The following is a 19,631-nucleotide window of genomic DNA, read 5'->3' as shown; positions in this document are numbered from 1 at the left end:
TGAAACTTGATCCCGTCTTCTCCTTAGCAGCCGAGGGGAGGGCCCCAGAATGCTTTGCAGTATGTTATGCGGCTTGCGTCCTGCTTAGCTCTAAGCTTTGCTGATAAGCATACATCAAAGGTAAGAGAGATCTTTATCTTCAGTAATGTCTTTTTGGCTTCCTTCTAAACTGTTTAACACAGGAGACTAGAGGTTTAAATTAGCTTCTGCAGCCTGACAGTTACTCTTTAAGAAGAGTAGAGGGTACAACCGAAAATATTTTTTTTTCAAAAAGACCTTGTAGTTTAAAAAAAATAGATTTTAAAAATTCAAATAATTTTTTTTTAATTGCTTTTTTTAAAAACTTTTTAAAACTTTTTTAAAAATGACAGTTTAACTGCTTGCCGACCGCATCACGCCGATGGACGTGGCCGCGGTGGCAACCCCAGGACCGCTTGACGCCGATCGGCGTAAAGTCCTTGGGGCTCGCAGTGCAGGAGATCACGCGCTGTCCCCCTGAGACACTGCAGAGTGATCAGCTCTCATAGGCAGAAGCCTATGACAGCCGATCACAATGATTGGCCGGCTGTGGGGAGGGAGGGAGGGAGGGGAAATATTTAAAGTAACAGGGATTTTTATTAAAAAAATAATAATAAAAATATTTATATAAACAAAAATAAACATGGGTGGAGCAATCAGACCCCACCAACAGAGAGCTCTGTTGGTGGGGAGAAAAGGGGGGGGGGGGGGAAATCACTTGTGTGCTGTGTTATGCGGCCCTGCAGCTTGGCCTTAAAGCTGCAGTGGCCTATTTTACTAAAAATTGCCTGGTCACTAGGGGGATTTAGCACTGCGGTCCTCAAGAGGTTAAAAACCATTTTTTTTTGCATTTTTAAAATCGATTTTCTCAAAAACTACAAGGTCTTTAAAAAAAAAATTTTTGGGACTTGTACTCACTATCCTCCTTAACATATGTAGCAATTTGGGTAGCAATAGCATGTATGGGGGCTTTGGTATTAACCGCTAAATTTAGCACAAAATTACATGAACGTTAATGCGAAATTACGAATGATTACAATTACATACAAAATTAATTATGATTTTCCCAGAAATTTTGCATTAAAATTATGCAGTAGGAGAACAGAGGCGCCAGCAGAATAAAAGTGGATAAAACCTTTAAAATTTGCTTGGAGGAAGTGGTGGACTTACCTCCATAAAGCAGACACGAAAGACTGTCTGAAAAGTAGCAATCACATTTATTATATAGTACCCCAAAAGTGCAACGCGTTTCACAGGCCGAGCCCACTTCACCAGGCAATAAACGTGGGGACAAAACAGAATTTCGCCAATAGCAGGTGTAGCGCCTGAGGTGGAGGGGTGATCTACCCCCTTTTTCTCATCTACAGAGAGTGACTTCTTAGCCCTGAGTGAGGACAGGTCTAATCTCCTCACCTGCTTATACAATGGTTGCCTGTGTGGTAACCCACGTTTGTGAGTATATTCTTGTCACTGATTTGCTTTACTCCGTTAATATTTTAACATACTACACTATATTGGGCTCTCGGTTTCTCTACATTAAGATTATGATGCTTAATAGCGAATTATGATGGGTAATTACACATAGGTATAATCTCTGCTCATCATTATTTGGAAGGATTTTTTCCCCTTTTAGTGCTAGTGGGCCAAACCTTGTAAGGTTTTTTTTTTTGCCTTCCTCTGAGGGTGCAGGATAGTGTTGTGACATGTGTTCTGGTTGAACTCGATGGACGGATGTCTTTTTTTTTTTAACCTAACAGGAAGTACCTGATTCTTGGTCTAGGCTAGGTTAAGGAAACAGGAAGTTTTTTGCACCTTCATCCTGAGAAGTAAAGCTCTTATCTACGTGATCTAAATAATGGACATTTCTGTGATCACATTATCATCCCAGAAATCAATTGTGAAACATTTCCTCTTAATAAAGCCTAGGCTAGATTAAGCAGCAAACACTTCACGTCTAGTATTTTGTAATGAAAGGAAGGCCGTTTCATAATCATGGCACTTCCATTTGTGCTGGCAAAGAAATTTCTACTCTAAGTCTGCTTTAATCAGTTTGCCTTTATGCTTTTTGTTTAGTGTTAAACAGTGTCGGTAAGCTCAGAAGCATTGCCATTTTCTCAGCAGCTTCACTTGTTGGCTGCAAATTGTATATATAAACTAGGAAATATTTTATACTAATTAAAAAAATATTTTAAAACATTTAGTACTGAGCCGAGCATAATAAAATAAAGCATTATAAATTTCCTTTTGTATATAACTAGGAAGGTAAGCAACTAGCGCACTGGCACTGAGAGGGGAAGAAAGCATGTGTTTCACCTATGTATCTTCATGATCTCTCTTACCTTCATTACAGCATGTGAGAGAAGACCAATTTAATGGATTGCATGCAAATTACATGCAAATTCTATATAGCTTGGAAATCAGCCAATCAAATGCTGCACTCCTTGCTGAATCTAATTAGCCCAAGTACGAACTACATACAGTTTGCATGAAATCTGCATGTAAGTCGGAATCATGTCCATCTCATTTGATCAACTGTACAGACCACCAGCTGTGGTACTGGCTTGCACAGAACTGGTTTTATAATAAAAACTAAGCAATATCAACTAAATATTAACCAACTTCTCATTGTCCTATCTAAAAATGAATCCTCTTCATGACCAACAGAAAAAAACAAAAACAAAACACACAACCAAACCATGAAACATGAAGATATAAAATGGCTAAGAGCAACTAAAGGGAATGCATAGAGGTTTTTTAAATTTTGTGTACACATATACTATCTATCTATCTATATATATATATATAAATATATATATATATATATACTCGCATATAAGCTGACCCGCTTATAAGCCGAGGTGCCCACTTTCCCCTCAGAAACCAGGAAAAAGTGATTGACTTGCATATAAGCCCCCTCCTCAGTATAGCCCACTCAGATGTGCCCCCACTACAAGTCAGATTCCCCCCCCCCATAGCCAGATGTGCCACAGATGATAGTTGTGTCTCAAGATGCCACTAGATGACATCATAGCTATAAGACACAGCGACTGCCAGACAGGAAGAATCCCTGATATTTGCACCGCTGACACGTTGCTGGCATGCTCCGCTCCACAAGTCAGGGGACAGAGGAAGTCTTGAGCAGCGCATTCTGCACACCATGTTGCAGAGGATGGGGGCACGGACACAGCACTGAGCCATCTGGCAAGAGCAGGATCACTAATGCAAGATCCTTACACACCTCTGCCAGTAACAAAACCCTCTCCACCATCCGCTCTGCTCCACTGACTTGCATATAAGCCGTGGGGGTTAACTTTTCAGCACATTTTTTGAGCTGAAAAATTAGGTTTATACGCGAGTATATACATATTATATATATATCAAAATTGGTGGCTTCCTGGGAATGCCCTACAGTTATCACCTTTTGGAATGAGGTTTGGCGCACAATCTGCATGGTCAACTCCCTCAGGACTCAACTGACTCCTCTGCGATATTTTTAGGAAAAAAGCCCTCTGGGTCTGACTATCTGACCCACAGATTTATTCAGCATGTGGTCTCCTCTGCCAAAAAACATCTTGCTGCAAACTGGAAAACTCCTGGCTAAAATTAAGAATACCTTGTCCAACTTGTACAAAACATGGAGTCTATTAAGCTCACCTGGCTTAAACTAGCGAGTAGCATAGCGGTAACATGTATCGCTGATACATGCTGGAGGAAACCTTTTTGCTCAGCCTGCTTACACAAAGCAACCACTTGCACTTCCTTAACCACTTAAGGACCAGGGGATTTTCTTCTGATCGGTGCTGCGTGGACTCTCCAGCCCGCAGCACCGATCAGGTAATAGCCAGGGCGATCAGACTTCCCCCCTTTTTTCCCCACTAGGGGGATATCCTGCTGGGGGGGTCTGATCGCCGCCAGCTACCTGCACTTTCCGGGGGGGCTCTTCAAAGCCCCCCTCCGCAGCGCTTTCCGCCCTCCCCGGCTTTCCCTCCCTCTCTCTTACCCTCTGAGCGGCGCAGGACGGATATCCGTCCTGCGCCTGATAGGATAGGCTTCTGCCTATCAGATGCCGGCGATCCCTGGCCAATCAGAGGCCGGGGATCGCCGATCTATGTCCCGGCGCTGCTGCGCAGCAGCGCCGTATGATGTAAACAGCGGGGATTTCTTCCCCGCGTGTTTACATTTTGCCCGCGAGCCGCGATCGGCGGCTCTCCAGCTGTTCACGGAGACACCCTCAGTGAACTGGCATGGAAAGGCTGCTCGTTCGAGTGGCCGTTTCCATGCTATACCACTAACGACCCGCCGATGCCTATCGGCGTTAGACGGTCGTTAAGTGGTTAAAAGGGGATATACAAGCTTATGCTGCTATACCTATGTATGTAAATATTTGGGCAAAAAGGTGCATTGCACAATTTTTTTAATAAAAGTTTTTAAGCACTTTTACGTGATGGAAGTAATTTTTATCAATTCACAGAGGGTATCTGGCAGTGGTGCCAGAGAGGCATTGGGGTGGCCAATACCTCAGATGGGCCCTAAACGGCCACAACATCCCAAACTGAAGGGGGCATCCTGACGGAGAGGGCTGGTTTACTACTGCACATCCACTGGCTGAATAAGAACGCTACCATCATATACACATATATTGACTTTAACTAGATATTGCACATATCAAGGAGGAGCGCTCCACCTAAGAACTTTACCCCCAATAGAGGGCGTTATTTGGTGTTTCTATCCTATACTATTGCATACTGGACTGGGTTATAGACAACTAAGATTGTTTGCTGGTCAGCACAGTTTTTGTTGGATTTAGAATAGAAAAAAACTGTTGTGTGTTTTAATTTTCACAGCGCCACCAATGGTACCAAATAAAAAATAGCAATGATTGTAATGCAAAGCAAGTGCTTAGTATAAAAATAAATACATGATTCATGAGAAAAAAGCTATACGTTCCCTTTAAGATGGGTACATGATACATGATTGTTATGCTGACAGAGGTAAAATAAAGGCATAAGAAAACCTGCTTCCATTGCCTGAACAGTCAAATTGTGCCACCCAGAGGTCTCACGGTCCAAGGGTTTGGTTATCCTCACTTCACCAGTTTCTTCATCAATCTCAAAAATACCATCATCCGATGATTTATCCAACGAGTATCTAAGAAAGGAAGCATGTTTGGACAGAAGTCATACATATGAGAGGATAAAGAAAGAATGAAAGTGTTGACATATGTATACTTTAGAGTGGTTACATTGGGGCAATGATAAAAAAATGCTATACATGTAGCCCTGTTTTACAATACATACCGTGAAAGGCACACACATACAGACTGTTAAAGGGAATGTGAAGTGAAAATAAACTTATGATATAATGATTTGTATGTGTAGTACTGCTAAGAAATAAAGCATTAGCAGCAGAGATATGAGTCTAATATTAATTCCAGTGCAGGAAGAGTTAAGAAACTTCAGTTGTTATCTATGCAAAAGAGCCACTGATCTCTCCACGACTTTCAAACTTCAAACTTTCTTCTGAAGCTTAATCTTCTCAAGTGTCTGTCACTGTATTTAGTTTTTTCTGCAGAGGACAGTTTAAAAGTTCACTAGTCTGCTCTGTGAAATCATTTTGGAATGCTGAGTGTAATGTGTAAACTGCAAATATTAGATAATGATGCAATGTTATAAAAAAAAACTATATAACTGAAAATAAAAATGTGAGACTATTTCCTTTGTTACTAATGTTCTAGTAATTATCCGTACTACACAACCAATTCATTATATCATAATTTTAGTTTTGCTTCAGTGTGAATTTAACAGGCAGACTTCTATGTTTACAAAAAACATACAGACACTGCGTATGCTGAAGTATTCTGGAGTGCAGAGGGGCACTTTACGGAAAGGTAAAAGGGAGAGAACATTTTAAAAGCAAACGTTTTAAGCAGAGATCATAACACTGCAACTACTTTGCTATCATTATAGAGACATTTCCAGTTTTTACTGTTAATACTAGCGTGACGCCAGTTTGTAAAAACTGAACTAAAATGAATAACGCAAGTATACAGCATTAAGAAAATACTGAGGTCAAGGTAAAATGATTAATTTACTCTTGAAGATGTGGTTTGTCTTGCTGTGTGCTGATCTCTAAACATTTTAAAAACAGACGTTTGCCTTCTTAAAACAGAAGGCATTTAAAATTATTCAGGTTGAGGTCTGAGATGTCTCCCAGTGCATCAATGCTGAACATGCAAATCATCTCTTTGATGTCCCTGAAAGCTAAACACGCCTCTAGAACCGCTGGAATACAATGATGTATCAGCTTGTTAACAGGGCCGGATTTGTTCTCTTAAACGCCCAAGGCCACTGTCACCAGCAGCTCCCCTTCGGTATAGGTAGTGAGATGACCCCTCCACCCTTCCCTCCAGCATAGGTAGCCAGTTGACCCCTCACCCCCTTCCCTCCAGTATAGGTAGCCAGATGACTCCCTTAATCCCTCCTTTTCCCAACCCCCTTCAGCATAGGTAGCCAACTCGCCTTCACACCGCAGCAGCCATTAGTGCCACTCATTTCTCCACTTGTTTCCAGTGCAGAAGCTTGCTCTTCCTTTCCGCCTCCAATGCTGCCCAAGTCCATAGCAGCCGGCCAAAATGCAAACATGCATAGAGAGCAAGATGGCTGCTGCACAGGCAGCTAGCAGCAGAGTACCGCAGTCTGGCACTCACCTGATCTCTCTTCAATGCAGCATTTGCAAGCTTGCAAATGCTGCACCAGTATAGCCTGCTGCTTTGGTGCTCTTGCTCCTGTGGTGGCCTAGGTGGCCTTGGCCTAAATCCGGCCCTGCTTGTTATTATTAAAGAGCCACACTAATCCAACATGCATCCTAATAGACCGCCAGGGAGGTTAAGTGATAAAGATGCTAATCCTGCATTCAAAACTTTTTCTGCTGTTATGGTTTGGAGTTATCACATACCTTAGGAGCACTGGCCCTTTAAGTGCCATTGCCAAACAGTTGCATGCTGGGGGTCTTTTTATCTATAATATATTCCTTCTCTTCCCTTTAGTCCCCCCTCCTTCTAATGACATAAGACAGTGCACTTCCTAGTATAGACCTCAGTGGGAGTGTCTGAAGACTCTGGGAGGAGGGTGGGTAACGAATACACAATTAGCAAGAGGAGAAAAAAAGTGAGAGGAAATTATGTCAGGAGGTCAAAGGTAACAAAGATGCAAACTGCCTAAAATAGGATTTTCTGCTTTTCGTTTATGAAATTCACAGGAATCATAATGTGGACAGTGCAATACATCTGTTATTTAAGTAGAACTAGTATTTATCTACTTATATATGTGTTTTTTATTTCTAGGTTAGCATGGGTGTCACTTGTTCTTTAAGCTCTTTCACTTGTGTAAGTTGATGATGACTTATGTGAGGCATTGTCTTGACCAGATTAAGACTGTAATAAATCTTTGACCTATAAATCTTCTAGAAAAGCTACACGAGAACCCTCCGGAAAAGTCTAGCTGTACGACCCCATTAGAGAAGGTGGGATAAATATTGGAGGGAGAGATGTGTTGGAGCGGTTGTTGAGTTGATGTTTAGATCTCCTTTATTTGATGGGGTTGAATGGAATAAATCTTAATTTCTTCATGTCTCTGTTTAGTGCATTGTGAAAAAATTAATGTATTTTGTTACATAAATGTCTGGCAGTGGTGTGAATTGTAACACTGAGAAAGATGGAATGTGAACATTTGGAATGGCTGAAAGCATGGATATCCTGAAAGGTTATGCATTAACAGAGGAGTGAACTTTGCAAGAAGAACCCGGGGACAGCTGGTGAACTTCTTGCTGCATACCAGTTGGTGTATCTCATGACCACTTCAGCTGACTGGGCTCCATAGCTCCTTCTTGTCCTTGCATTCCTCCAACACAATTTCCTGGTCCATGCCTCACTTTCATATGAAATAACAGAAGATAAATTGCCCCACTACATTCTACAACCGTCTGCACCATCTCTCAGAAACCACTACACTACAGCCGTACAGTAGGATACCCATGCCTTTGCCATTTATCCAAATGAGAAGTACTTCGTGCCTGTAAAAGAAATGCCCACCTCCAATAGCAGCAAAGTGGTGGAATGAGAAGCTGTGTGCCACATCCCCTTCCAGAAGACCTTCCAGAGGTCAGGCTTGTGCGAAGATGTGGAGGTTCTCCTCCCAAAGACACTGAGAAGTATGAAGGATTTGCTGCATGGACTTTTTAGGAAGATCTTCAGCATATAAGGGAAGCTTGGAGGGAGGGGTTGTGTAAGTGTGACGGGGTTTGACCCTGGGGAGATGGCAAGAAAAAAAATTCCTCCCAATCAGCTTTAAAGACTCCTGTGGATGCTGGCTATCACAATCAGGCATGTTTCACTATGATCTTACTTACTAACTCAAACTATGAATTTAGTTTTTAAATTTTCATGAAGAAATGTTCACTTCACAAAAAAATGTATGTCTCTGTATATTTAAATCCCTGCTATATCTTACTAGACATGATTAGACAGTAGGGCAGTTCTTGTATTTAGCTTAATTCTGCAATGTCTACATGCTTTGTAAAGCCCTAAATACAGCCAACGGGATTTTATCTCTTTATTAAAACATCCTAATAATAAATTCAACTGCTAACCACAGCAATTACTGTATTAAAACAGTACAATCATTTCCAATGAAATGAACTCCAAGTTCAGTTACAGTTATTAAAACACACATTACATTATCAAAATATATTCTTTGTGTGCACACACAGCCAGAATTGTTTCAGAAATAAATTAGCATTTTTTCAGATAAAAGAAAAAAAAATCTATGCATTCGTAACAGTTCCCAATAATATAAATTGACGGCCATTTCTGTAATGCACACAGTTTAATGTGGCTCTGTAGTGGTTGTGACAAAAATTAAAGTGTACGGACAGCTTCTTATAGTTTTTTTCTATCTTCTTCCTGCAATAGCTGAATGGAGTTTTTAGTGCATTCAGATAGTATTCAGACTCCTTCACATCTTGCTATTTTGCAGTCTTATGCTAAACTCATTAAAAAAAATATTTTCTGGAGACCCTATGATTTCAGAGCAATGTAAAAGCACCTGTAGCTAACTACTGATCCTTATTACCAGGTATCTCACAGAACTGGGGGTGACTGAAAAGTTTCTGGGACCACTGGCAGTGGGAGCAACACTTTCTTAGGCTATGTCACCCCACTTTTGAAAGGCATCACAACCACTACGAACAGCTGGAGGAAGCTGGTAAATGAGTTTTTCTGAACCTCACTCTTTGCTTGTTACTAGCTTCTAAAGGACCAGAGGAGAGTCAGTGGTAGCTTGCCACAAACCTGAACATATCCACCACCATGGAGAGCTTCTGCGCTACTCTTGCTGAGCAGCACCTAGCTTGCAGTGCTTACCCATAAATGTTGTAAACCTCAAGTACTGCACATTTACTGAATTAGGCTTGCAATAAGCTGCTGTATCCACTGGTTATGTATGCACATCGCACTACTGCTTACTGCAATATTACTGAATCAACCTCTTTCAGTCTTGTAGCTTACCATTCAGTTAACAGTACAAGCTGGCTCCCCCTAACCCCACCTATGCAAACAGTGTTATCTTACAGATGTTTAGACAAAGGCATTAATGGTACAGGATCAGGCAAAGAGTTTCAGATGTCCATATACCGATTTGTATAATGTGCAAAAAGCAAGATGGCAGCTCCCATGACACAGACTGCAGTACTGGCCACATAGGTTAGATGTCAATGTGCATTAGTAAAACTGTTATTTTGGAACACAGAATATGATAGAGAAGAGATCAAGTAAAAGTTTGGTTCAAGTTGACTTTTTGATTATGCCTTTCCTTCATTACGCAACACACAAGACCCTGATAAAGTGTAACCGAATGTTAGCAATTAAAAAAATAAACAAAAAGTATATATCTCATTGACAAAATTATGAATATCTTTGACAGAGCCGCTTCTCAGCACAAACATATCAGACAGAGGCCTAGAGCGGGGCACCATACTGTGCACCTTCACTCTGCAGGGCACCATACTGTGCACCTTCACTCTGCAATTGGAGCACATCACCATGCATTGGATCTTGGCTATTTTAGGCACCGCCAATGCAAAGTTGTAGCTATGGGGCACAGGTTCTCAGTCCTGGCCAGACTTCCCTCCTACGGTTGATTCTTCCAAGCAGATCATGTTTGTGTGAGCAACGCTGCACTCTGGAACAGTGCTCCAACACTCCTGAGTTAGTCAAATCTTCCCTTTGCAGTCATATTGATGCTTGCCTTTGATTTTCTAGACAGCATATCAACACACCTCTCTGAAAGTTTTCTTGGTCTTCTAGATCTGGTATTAACTTCCAAAGCTCACCTTAACTCTCACTTCTTGAACATTACATCCGTGTGTGTGTGTGTGTATGTGTGTGTGTGTGTGTGTGTGTGTGTGTGTGTGTGTGTGTGTGTGTGTGTGTGTGTGTGTGTGTGTGTGTGTGTGTGTGTGTGTGTGTGTGTGTGTGTGTGTATACAAATCCATACAAAAATGCACTCCTCCACGGTTTCTATTGTGTCAAATATAACACAAGCATTTACACATTAAACATATGAAAATCACTGAGGGTGAATATTGTGAACTGTAAATTGCATGCCTATCAATAACCAATTGCTCACATATATGTGAATAATTAAAAAAGAAGGAAGAGAAGGACGGTGGGGGGAGGGTGGAGATGATTAGGACTGGGAAGGAAGAAAGAACAGTGAAAAGGGCATATGCAGAGCAGAAATATTTACAGTAACAAAGTGGGTGGAGAAAGAGAAAATAAAGCGAGGCAACAAAAAAATAGGTGAAATATAGAGAGGATGGTTGGGGCCTAGAAAAAGCAGGGCATAAACGGATGAAAGGAAAGGCCATGGGGGGTGGTTGAGTGAGGAGTGGAGGGAGGAAGAGATGAAAAGATGGCTCGAGGGGAAGGGGAGGGAAGGGTAAGGGAAGGTAGGAAATACCTGACTGAGTTGTTGGCTTTATCCGGATCAATAGCTGTGATTGCCACAATCACAGAACCGACATGTGCATCCTCTGACACGTCAATAACCCCACCAAGTGGCTGAAACTTAGGAGGTTCATCCACATCTAACACCGACACCTTGACAATCGCCTGATCCCGGAAGGTCCCCAGATCTGAGAAGCGAGGATCCACAAATCTGTTCTGAGCTTCTAAAACCAGCGAGTGTTCCTTCTGCGTCTCAAAGTCCAAAGGCTGCAAGACATGGCATAAGATATCACTGCAACTGAACATTGCTAGTGGATACAAATAAAGGTCAACATGGCAAGTGAAAAATAGCTGGTAGCATCAATTACTTATAGTCATCTGGAAGTCAGTGTAAGAGCTTGTTTAAAAAATTTATGCTTCACACATTTATGCAAACATTCAAGAATATCCTTATTAATGATGGCTTTGTAATTACTTTTAGATAAAAGAGGAAAGTTCTTCAGCACTAGAATTTAAATGATGTCTGATAAATAGACTGGAGTCTCACAGGCTCTGTTCTGTGAACTGTGTGTATAAAAAAAGTAATGCTGCTTACTGTGATCATATCCTATCGATTCAGTACCTGTTACACATTCCGTTGATTAACCAAAATGTAGTACTTTCTAAATGCTTAAACCTACAAGACTTTAAGATAGCTAAAGAAGGACTCAAGACAAAAATAAAAGTAGCATTTACGGACTTGCATTTCAGTTTATGGCTAGTTATGATTTCCCAAATAATTGAAATTACTATTATTTTTGGGCTGTAAGACGCATTTTCTCCGTCTTTGGCCCAATCGACAAACGTTACCACTGCAACCAACTGGAGTAGTGAGTGCCGCAACATCCTTGTTTTTTCAACAAAACTAAGCACACAGTATACTGCCCAACCACGAACTGAACAGAATGTTTGCATGCCACGTCTGCCACATGAATCTGCAAAGATTGTTGCAGAAACCAGGCAACAAGGATCTGAAATGTGTATGTGAATGTAGAAAGTAGGAAACATCCTTTTGTCTCCTGAAGTCTGTTTCATTATATGCATATTCACATCTAGTGGGATATCTGAATCTGACATGTCAAAATCTGTGACATTTTAGCCATCTGTGCCCCAATTTATGTATCCATTTCCTTCTTTGTCACCTGGGTGGAGGCATGGCAGAGGCAGCATTGGGCGGTTTGAAGGTGCTGAACCAGGTAGCCTTACCAAACACCGTCACTCACAGAGAGTGAGAAAAACTAGTGCTCTTGAGTCTTGACATAGTAAGGCTGAATACTATATACACTAGGTACACCTTGCTAGTAGTGGGTTGGACCCCTTTTTAACTTCAGAATTGCCTTGATAGTTCATGGTATAGACTCTACAAGGTGTTAGAAACATTACTCAGAAATTTTGCTTCATATTGACATGATAGCATCAAACGTGTGTTTGAATTGCTCTGGTTCCTTCCCACCAGACGTGTAACTATGAGGGGAGCATGACCTGCAGTCATAGGAGGGCCCTAGTCCGTGAGTGGGCTCAACTTCTTACCCTTCCCTTTTCTATTACAGGTGCCACCCATCCAGATCAGGGGTTGTGTATGGGGTAGTCGAGGTGGCATTTCTAGCAGATGGGCCTCCTAGTTGTCGGGCCACCAAAAAGGGAATGGGGTGTGATTCGGGTTCATCATCCAAGTTTTGTGGGGGCCCATAATTTGTAGTAACATCCCCGCCTCTCACAGATCTGTCAGGTCTATATAAATGTATAATAATTATTATGTGCTGCAGGAACCTCCTTAAAGAGACTCTGTAACAAAATGTTCAGCCTTATCTCTTCTATCCTATAAGTTCCTATACCTGTTCTAATGTGGTCTGTCTTACTGCATCCTTTCCTAGTTGCACAGTGGCTGTATTATCTCTGTTATATAATCTAATCTTCTTTCCTTTGTCAGCTTTGTCGGGCTCAGGCACTCAGGCAGGAATGTGCTGCTTGGCTTGTGATCGGATCGGATATACACACCCTCTCCATGCCCCCTGCAGGCTCTGTGTGAGTCACAGACTGAGATCCTCTCTGCCTATCACAAGCTGGTTTGCAGGTATGTCTTTTGTTTGTAAACACTGCCTAAAACTGGCAATTACAAGCCAGGATTGCAGCAGGGAGTGGCAGAAACAGCACAGAGGGGCCTAGGAGAACATAATAAATAGAATGGTATGCTTTTCATTGTAAGAATTTTAGAGTACAGATTCTCTTTAAAGGATACCATATCTGAAATTAAAGAGTGTTCTTTTACATACCTGGAACTTCTTCCAGCCACTGTGGGCTTGCATGTCCCTCACAGTCCTCTTGGTCCTCTATTACATGCACTTAGAAGCTGGTCTCTCCCAGGCAAGAGTTTTATGCCTTTAATACATTATCAATGAGGGTTACTAGACTAGATCCAACTAGATCTCGACTAGAGAGAAACTTGCACACCTGAATGTGTTTGGATTGACAAAGTTGACACTCTGAACCCATATGTCTTTAATGAGGACTTTGATTTAAAAGGTTTCCTTTAGCTGCATTTTTCCCTCCCCTCCTGTTGCAGCCATTTACATTGATAATTTTGCATTTTCATTATATTTGCATACTATTTGCAATATATTTGTATGCTGTTTGGAGGATGTTCACTTTAAGTATAGTACCAGCCCCTTGTGGGCCTGTTTATGTTAACGTGATGTTTTGTATGTCATAAGTATTGTCTTAGACTGCAGACTAACAGGCACTTGAGAAAGGGCATAAACATAACCTAGTTATATGCAGGAATGAAACTGTACATAATCATGTTTATCCCATAATGTTATAAATCAGTTCAGGCACCCTTTAATAACAGAGCAGTTACCTATTATCATGCTGCTATGTTATTAAATGCTACAGCAGCAGCCCATTCCTGCTACTGTGGTGAAGCTTTGGACTGCTGGCTTTGTTTGATGCATTACTTCTTTTAAGAAAATGTGGCCTTTAGTGCAAATTGTCTTACATAGCCAGTGAGATATCTACTGCGGAGTAGAGAATTCCCTTAATTTTCAATATGAATCATCTTTAGCCACAATTACTTAATTCAGCCCAGGTTAGTGAAAATGAAAATTAGAGAGCAGAACCTGGCATAACAAGGTGAAATTGATTCGGTCGGAATATTAATTTACACTTACAAATTATAGAACACAAGCAAATAGATATTGTATTAATTACGTTGTTCCCCTGTGTGAGAGAAGCATCCTGCGAGGCGGCCTTATGGATTGGTTTGAAATAAATAGGCCATTTTTTATGTACTGCAAGGCAATCAACCATATAGTCCTCCATTAGTGAATAATACGTTAGAGGGAGAGAATCTCTCTCTCCAACTGACAAGCAAGTCTTCATATAAAAGCACAGAGAGTTGAGGAGCACTTGCATTCTCCCCACCCCCTCTGCTCTCAATAACTTTTGTACTCTATTGACCAGCTTTCATGAAGCGCTCCCTTGATGATCATCAGACCTGCTGTCAATACACTCATGGATATGTACTATATATGCTCATACCGATGATTTTTCACATTAATGACCATTGACTAATTGCTCTGAACAGACTGTGATGTTCATTAACCTCAGTTCAATTTATTGCAGCCTGTCAATAGACAATTACATTTACACAAGTGTTTCTGGAAGTGAACGTTTCTGTTGAGACCAGGGCTGGAATACTGCAAACACCAAATAGGGTTTTAAAAGAACAGAAATGAAACTGAGAGCCCAATATGGTGTAGTACGCCAGATGAATAGAGTAATATAGTGTAAAAGAACGGTATTATACTCATAAGTACGGGTCGCCGCACAGGCAACCACTGATCAGGCAGGTGGGGAGAATTTTAACCTGACCCCACTCAGGTAATAAAAAGTCGCTCTCTGTAGATAGAAGAAAATGGGGATACACCCCTCCACCAAGGGTGGCCTAGATCAACAATCAAACAGGTATAACAGAGGCGCCAACAAGGATAAAATAATTAAAATCCGCTTAAAAGGAGGGAAGTAGGTAGACTCACCTCCCTCAGGTAAACAATGACCAAACAATAAGCCGTTATTATAAGAACAGTAATGTTTAATAGAACATCTCCAAGTGTGCAACGCGTTTCACGGGTTACTGTCCCACTTCATCAGGCAATCAATTTTGGAGAACACAATGGTAGGTCAATATCTGGGCCAATATCAATTTCACAGAAGCGCTTGGCCCAGATATTGACCTACCATTGTGTTCTCCAAAATTGATTGCCTGATGAAGTGGGACAGTGACCCGTGAAAGGCGTTGCACACTTGGAGATGTTCTATTAAACATTAGTGTTATTATAATAACGGCTTATTGTTTGGTCATTGTTTACCCGAGGGAGGTGAGTCTATCTACTTCCCTCCTTTTAAGCGGATTTTAATTATTTTATCCTTGTTGGCGCCTCTGTTATACCTGTTTGATTTCAAACGCCAAATAGTTCTTTGCTTAAAGAGAGCTACTGCTTCCATGTTCCATAATGATGTTATTTTAGAGAAGAAGAAATGAGAAATGAAACATTAGAGCTAATGGGAAGCGAAAAAAACAAACTAACAGATACTTAAGGAGAGGGAAGCTCTGGGTCCTTTAGAGCCTTCCCATTACTTTCACAGTCCCCTCATTCCAGCAATGTCACCCCCATTTGAAACCCCCACTGCATAAGGCTTCAGAAGTCTTCGGGAGCCCAAGTGGTCCTGAAGAATGCTGGCTCTGTACTGAGCAAAAACGAGCACGCGAGAGAGCGTGCTAGTTCAGGCGCAGTACGGAGCCGATGGTCTTTGGGAGCATTTGAGCTTCCAAAGACTTCTGACGTTTCCTGCGGTGGCAGGGTGCAGTATTCAACTGATCGGTCCTATACTGCTACCGGAGTCAACATCGCTGGAAGGAGGGGACTGTGAGAGGAGTGGGAAGGCTCTATAACAGAGTTCCCCAACCCTGTCCTGAAGGCCCACCAACAGTACATGTTTTGTGGAAATCCAAAAACATTCACAGGTGGAGTAATTAGTGTCTCCGCAGAGCTGATTAAATACCTCTGTGGATTTCCACAAAACATGCACTGTTGGTGGGCCTTGAGGACAGGGTTGGGGAACACTGCATAGGAACCAGAGCCTTCCCTTCCCCTTTTTTTTCCGCTTCCCATTAGCTTTAACTGTACACAGAATCATAATCAGTAAAAATCATGGCAGCATTTCCTGATGTCCAGCATATTTTATGTCTATATCTTTGTTATTTTGCTGTGTGCATATGCTCTTGTGTCTAAGCACAAGCACAAGAAAACACAGAAGGAAACCTTATAGAGAACAGTTCTCCAATCACAGCACCCACTACAACACGAAGCATTGTGATTGGCTGAATAGTGTGGGTGTCATTTACTGCAACCTATTTGAAACTTAATAGTATGAGTGTAAGGGATCGCTCCTCTCGGCCGCAGTATGGTCTGAGGCGGCGACAGAAGTAGAGTCAGCTGACACTTAGTCAGGGGTTTATGTAATAAATAGTAGTGTTTGATGCTGACCGTGGCTGGGATTGAGCCCTGGTTTCTCACGTCAGAGGCGGTGCTCTTTGCCACTATGCTATAGCTGACACACAGTCAGGATGTTTACTGGTTACTCTGCTGACATGTATTGCCACTCGTGTCAGCTGATCTCTCTCTCTGATGATACTTAAACAAGAATTCCCATCAGATTCAATCAAAGTTATCAAATCTGCAGGGAATTGGGCAGAAAAATCAATGTGTATATAGGCACCTTCACACTAAAGATATCAATTAGGGTTAGTTAATGAAGGGGGTAATTTGCATATTCAGTAGTGGTGTATTGTGGGTAACCACAAATGTTCACTTATAGCTGAATTATTGCAAATTTCCTTCTGTTTTAAGAAGGCAAATTTCACCAAGCATAGCTTTTTAGTAGGAGGGCTTTTCGGTCTCTTTTATCCCCCTATACACTCCTAGTGGTTTGGGTCACCCCGAGCTGCTTGGTTATTCTGTTGTACCAGTCCAAGCCCTTTCCGTTACAGCCATATCAATCCCTGCCATGTACTGATAAGGGCCAAAACCCCAGAATAGGCCGTCTACATGTGGTGTTGGTGTGGCTGTGTAATATTTAAAGCTATAGGCTTGCTATACACCAGCGGTTCTGGATGCTTGTCTGGCTTACAGGGGCCAAAAGAGATAATCTGCATATTCAGTAGTGGTGCATTGTGGGTAACCACAAATGTTCACTTATAGCTGATTATTGCAAATTTCCTTCTGTTTTAAGAAGGCAAATTTCACCAAGCATTGCTTATTAATAGGAGGGCTTTTCGGTCTCTTTTATCCCCTATACATTCCTAGTGGTTTGGGCCTTGTTTTTCTGTTAATCAGGTGCTTGCACTAAATCCACTGGTGCTACAATGGATGCCATGAAGTAATAAAAATGGTCTTGAAAGCACCATTTTTACCAAGGATATCAAAGGATGGTGGGCACACTGTAAGAAGGAGCATGTTAGTGATTAATATTCATATTGTTTTTAGTATTATTAGTGTTAAAAAGAAAAAGTCTCCATAGTATTATTGAAGATAAACTCTTGCTTAACATGTGTGTATTCCAATGCAATATCACAAGCGTCAAAGTGATAACCTTTCAGCAATCACTATGTTCTGTTTTGATGAAATAGCAGATAAAAAGTAGCTGGAACGTCAGTGTCCTGGCAAGCAGGGCGGTATCTGGGTTCCGTGGCTCCTGTTCTGGATACACAGCGTGCTCAAGCCAGTAGCAAAAGTATGCAATATGAATGAGGAGAGAAGTGAACTTCTGGCACTGCTAGCAAAACTTTATTCCGTGCACAACAAGTCCGTGTCGGAGGCTTGTGTACCTGATACAAGCAAAGTGATTGCACACTCGATGCAAAAGCCATGTGTGCAGGGGAGGACTGGCTGGGGGGAGGGGGTGGAATTCCCTCCTAGTCTGCCTCTTATTCTGGCACAGTGCCTAGAGCATTCATGTTTTTGTATATGGCAATGTGAACCACTAGGCTGGCTGAGGGAAATAAACGCTCAATTATAGAGCAATTAGAGGGTGGGCAAGCTGGTTAATATACACAGCATGATGCAGAGCAGAGGCTTGCCTGCAGGGTCCATGGGAAAAAAAAATCTGTCTCGTCTCTCACCATTGTTAAAATTACTGAATATGCACAGCTACATAAGGTACTGTCTAGGTACGTATTTGACAGTCCCTAGATTCCAGCTTGCAGATAGTCCCTAGACTCCAGAAGGGCAGACTTGGGGGCAGGATACAGCCGGTATGGCTTATCCTGCTCAGAATCAGAATCATTTATTTCGCCAAGCATGAGGGGACATGCCCGGAATTGTTTTTGGCACAGTACAATACAGTGGCTCAGGAAGAGTGCATAGAAGGAGGAAGAAGTACAGAGAAAGAGAGAGTGCATAGAAGGAGGCACAGCAGATATCAGATTCACACAAACATTGTAAAAAACACATCACAATCACAATCACAATCCTAGTGTCTCCCTACAGTGTCGATAGTCAGTTAGGTCTTGTGGGCTGGTTGGCTGTTGTTCAGCCGTAGCGCCGCCGACCTCGCCGCTCGTTGAAGCTCGCTTTGATGGTAGAACGTGGAGGGAGTTTAGTAGGTTGACTGCCGAGGGGAAGAACGAGTTCCTATGTCTCGTGGTTTTAGTGGAGATGGCTCGTAGCCTCCGTCCCAAGGGCAGAATGCTGAAGTAGCGGTGGCCAGGGTGTGAGGAGTCATTTGCAATCCTCAATGCCCTGGTTTTTAGTCTTTTGCTGTGTAGTAGGGCAAGTGAGGGGAGGGGGCACCCAATGATCCTCTCCGCTGACTTTATGACCCTCTGTAGTCTGTCCCTATCATTGACAGTGGCGCCAGCATACCACACCAGGATGGAAGAGCAGAGAATCGACTCAATGGTGGCGGAGTAAAAGTTGGTTAGAATTTCTTGAGTCATGCCGAACTTTCTCAGCTGGCGGAGGAAGAAGAGTCTCTGCTGTGCTTTACGTTGGGTGGCAGTGATGTTGGGCTTCCAGCTGAGGCCACTGGAGATGGTAGTACCTAGAAGCCGGGCGGAGGGCACTCTGGTTACCTCCTTGCCTCCAATGTAAATTGGGGGTGGGGTGGGAGCCGCCTTCCTGAAGTCGATGATTAACTCCACGGTCTTTGCGGTGTTGAGCACCAGCCTGTTCTCCTTGCTCCAATTGCAAATTCACTCCACCTGCTGACGGTACTCCTGGGCGTCATCCTTGGTGACAAGGCCAACGATGGTGGTATCATCAGCAAACTTGATAACCTTGACAGAATCTGCCTCGGACCTGCAGTTGTTCGTATGTGCTGCTGCACAAGTTCCCGGCGGTGCTAAATACTATTCCCCCTCTAGGTCCATGTGGATAGTGGGGAATAATGTAATTCGGCTTCCAGCTATTGCTGGAAGGTGAATTACAATGTTTTAGAAGCAACTTCAGCTCCGTCTTCTGATGGCGCCGAAGTTACTGACTGTGCGCCACTATAGCCGTAATTCCTATTATGG

The 19,631-nt window shown here is 42.2% G+C and overlaps 1 protein-coding gene across 5 annotated transcripts in view; it reads right to left on the bottom strand.

Moving 5' to 3' along the window:
• CDH22 (cadherin 22) overlaps positions 1 to 19,631 on the bottom strand; it is an 804,629-nt gene that overhangs the window by 48,042 nt on the left and 736,956 nt on the right. For all 5 annotated transcript variants that reach the window (XR_011025318.1, XR_011025319.1, XM_068263548.1 and 2 more), the window contains 2 exons: positions 11,034 to 11,287; positions 5,033 to 5,166 (listed from right to left, as the gene is read on the bottom strand). Coding sequence is in view for 3 of the 5 variants with exons in the window: in XM_068263548.1 (XP_068119649.1) it covers positions 5,033 to 5,166; positions 11,034 to 11,287 (388 nt within the window). In the remaining 2 variants the exon portion in view is untranslated. The remainder of the gene's footprint in view (positions 1 to 5,032; positions 5,167 to 11,033; positions 11,288 to 19,631) is intronic.

The sequence above is a fragment of the Hyperolius riggenbachi genome, chromosome 12, assembly GCF_040937935.1.
Source record: "Hyperolius riggenbachi isolate aHypRig1 chromosome 12, aHypRig1.pri, whole genome shotgun sequence".
Taxonomy (NCBI): Eukaryota; Metazoa; Chordata; class Amphibia; order Anura; family Hyperoliidae; genus Hyperolius; species Hyperolius riggenbachi.
The sequence above is the reverse complement of the archived record's forward strand: the minus strand, read 5'-3'. Positions and strand labels throughout refer to the sequence as shown.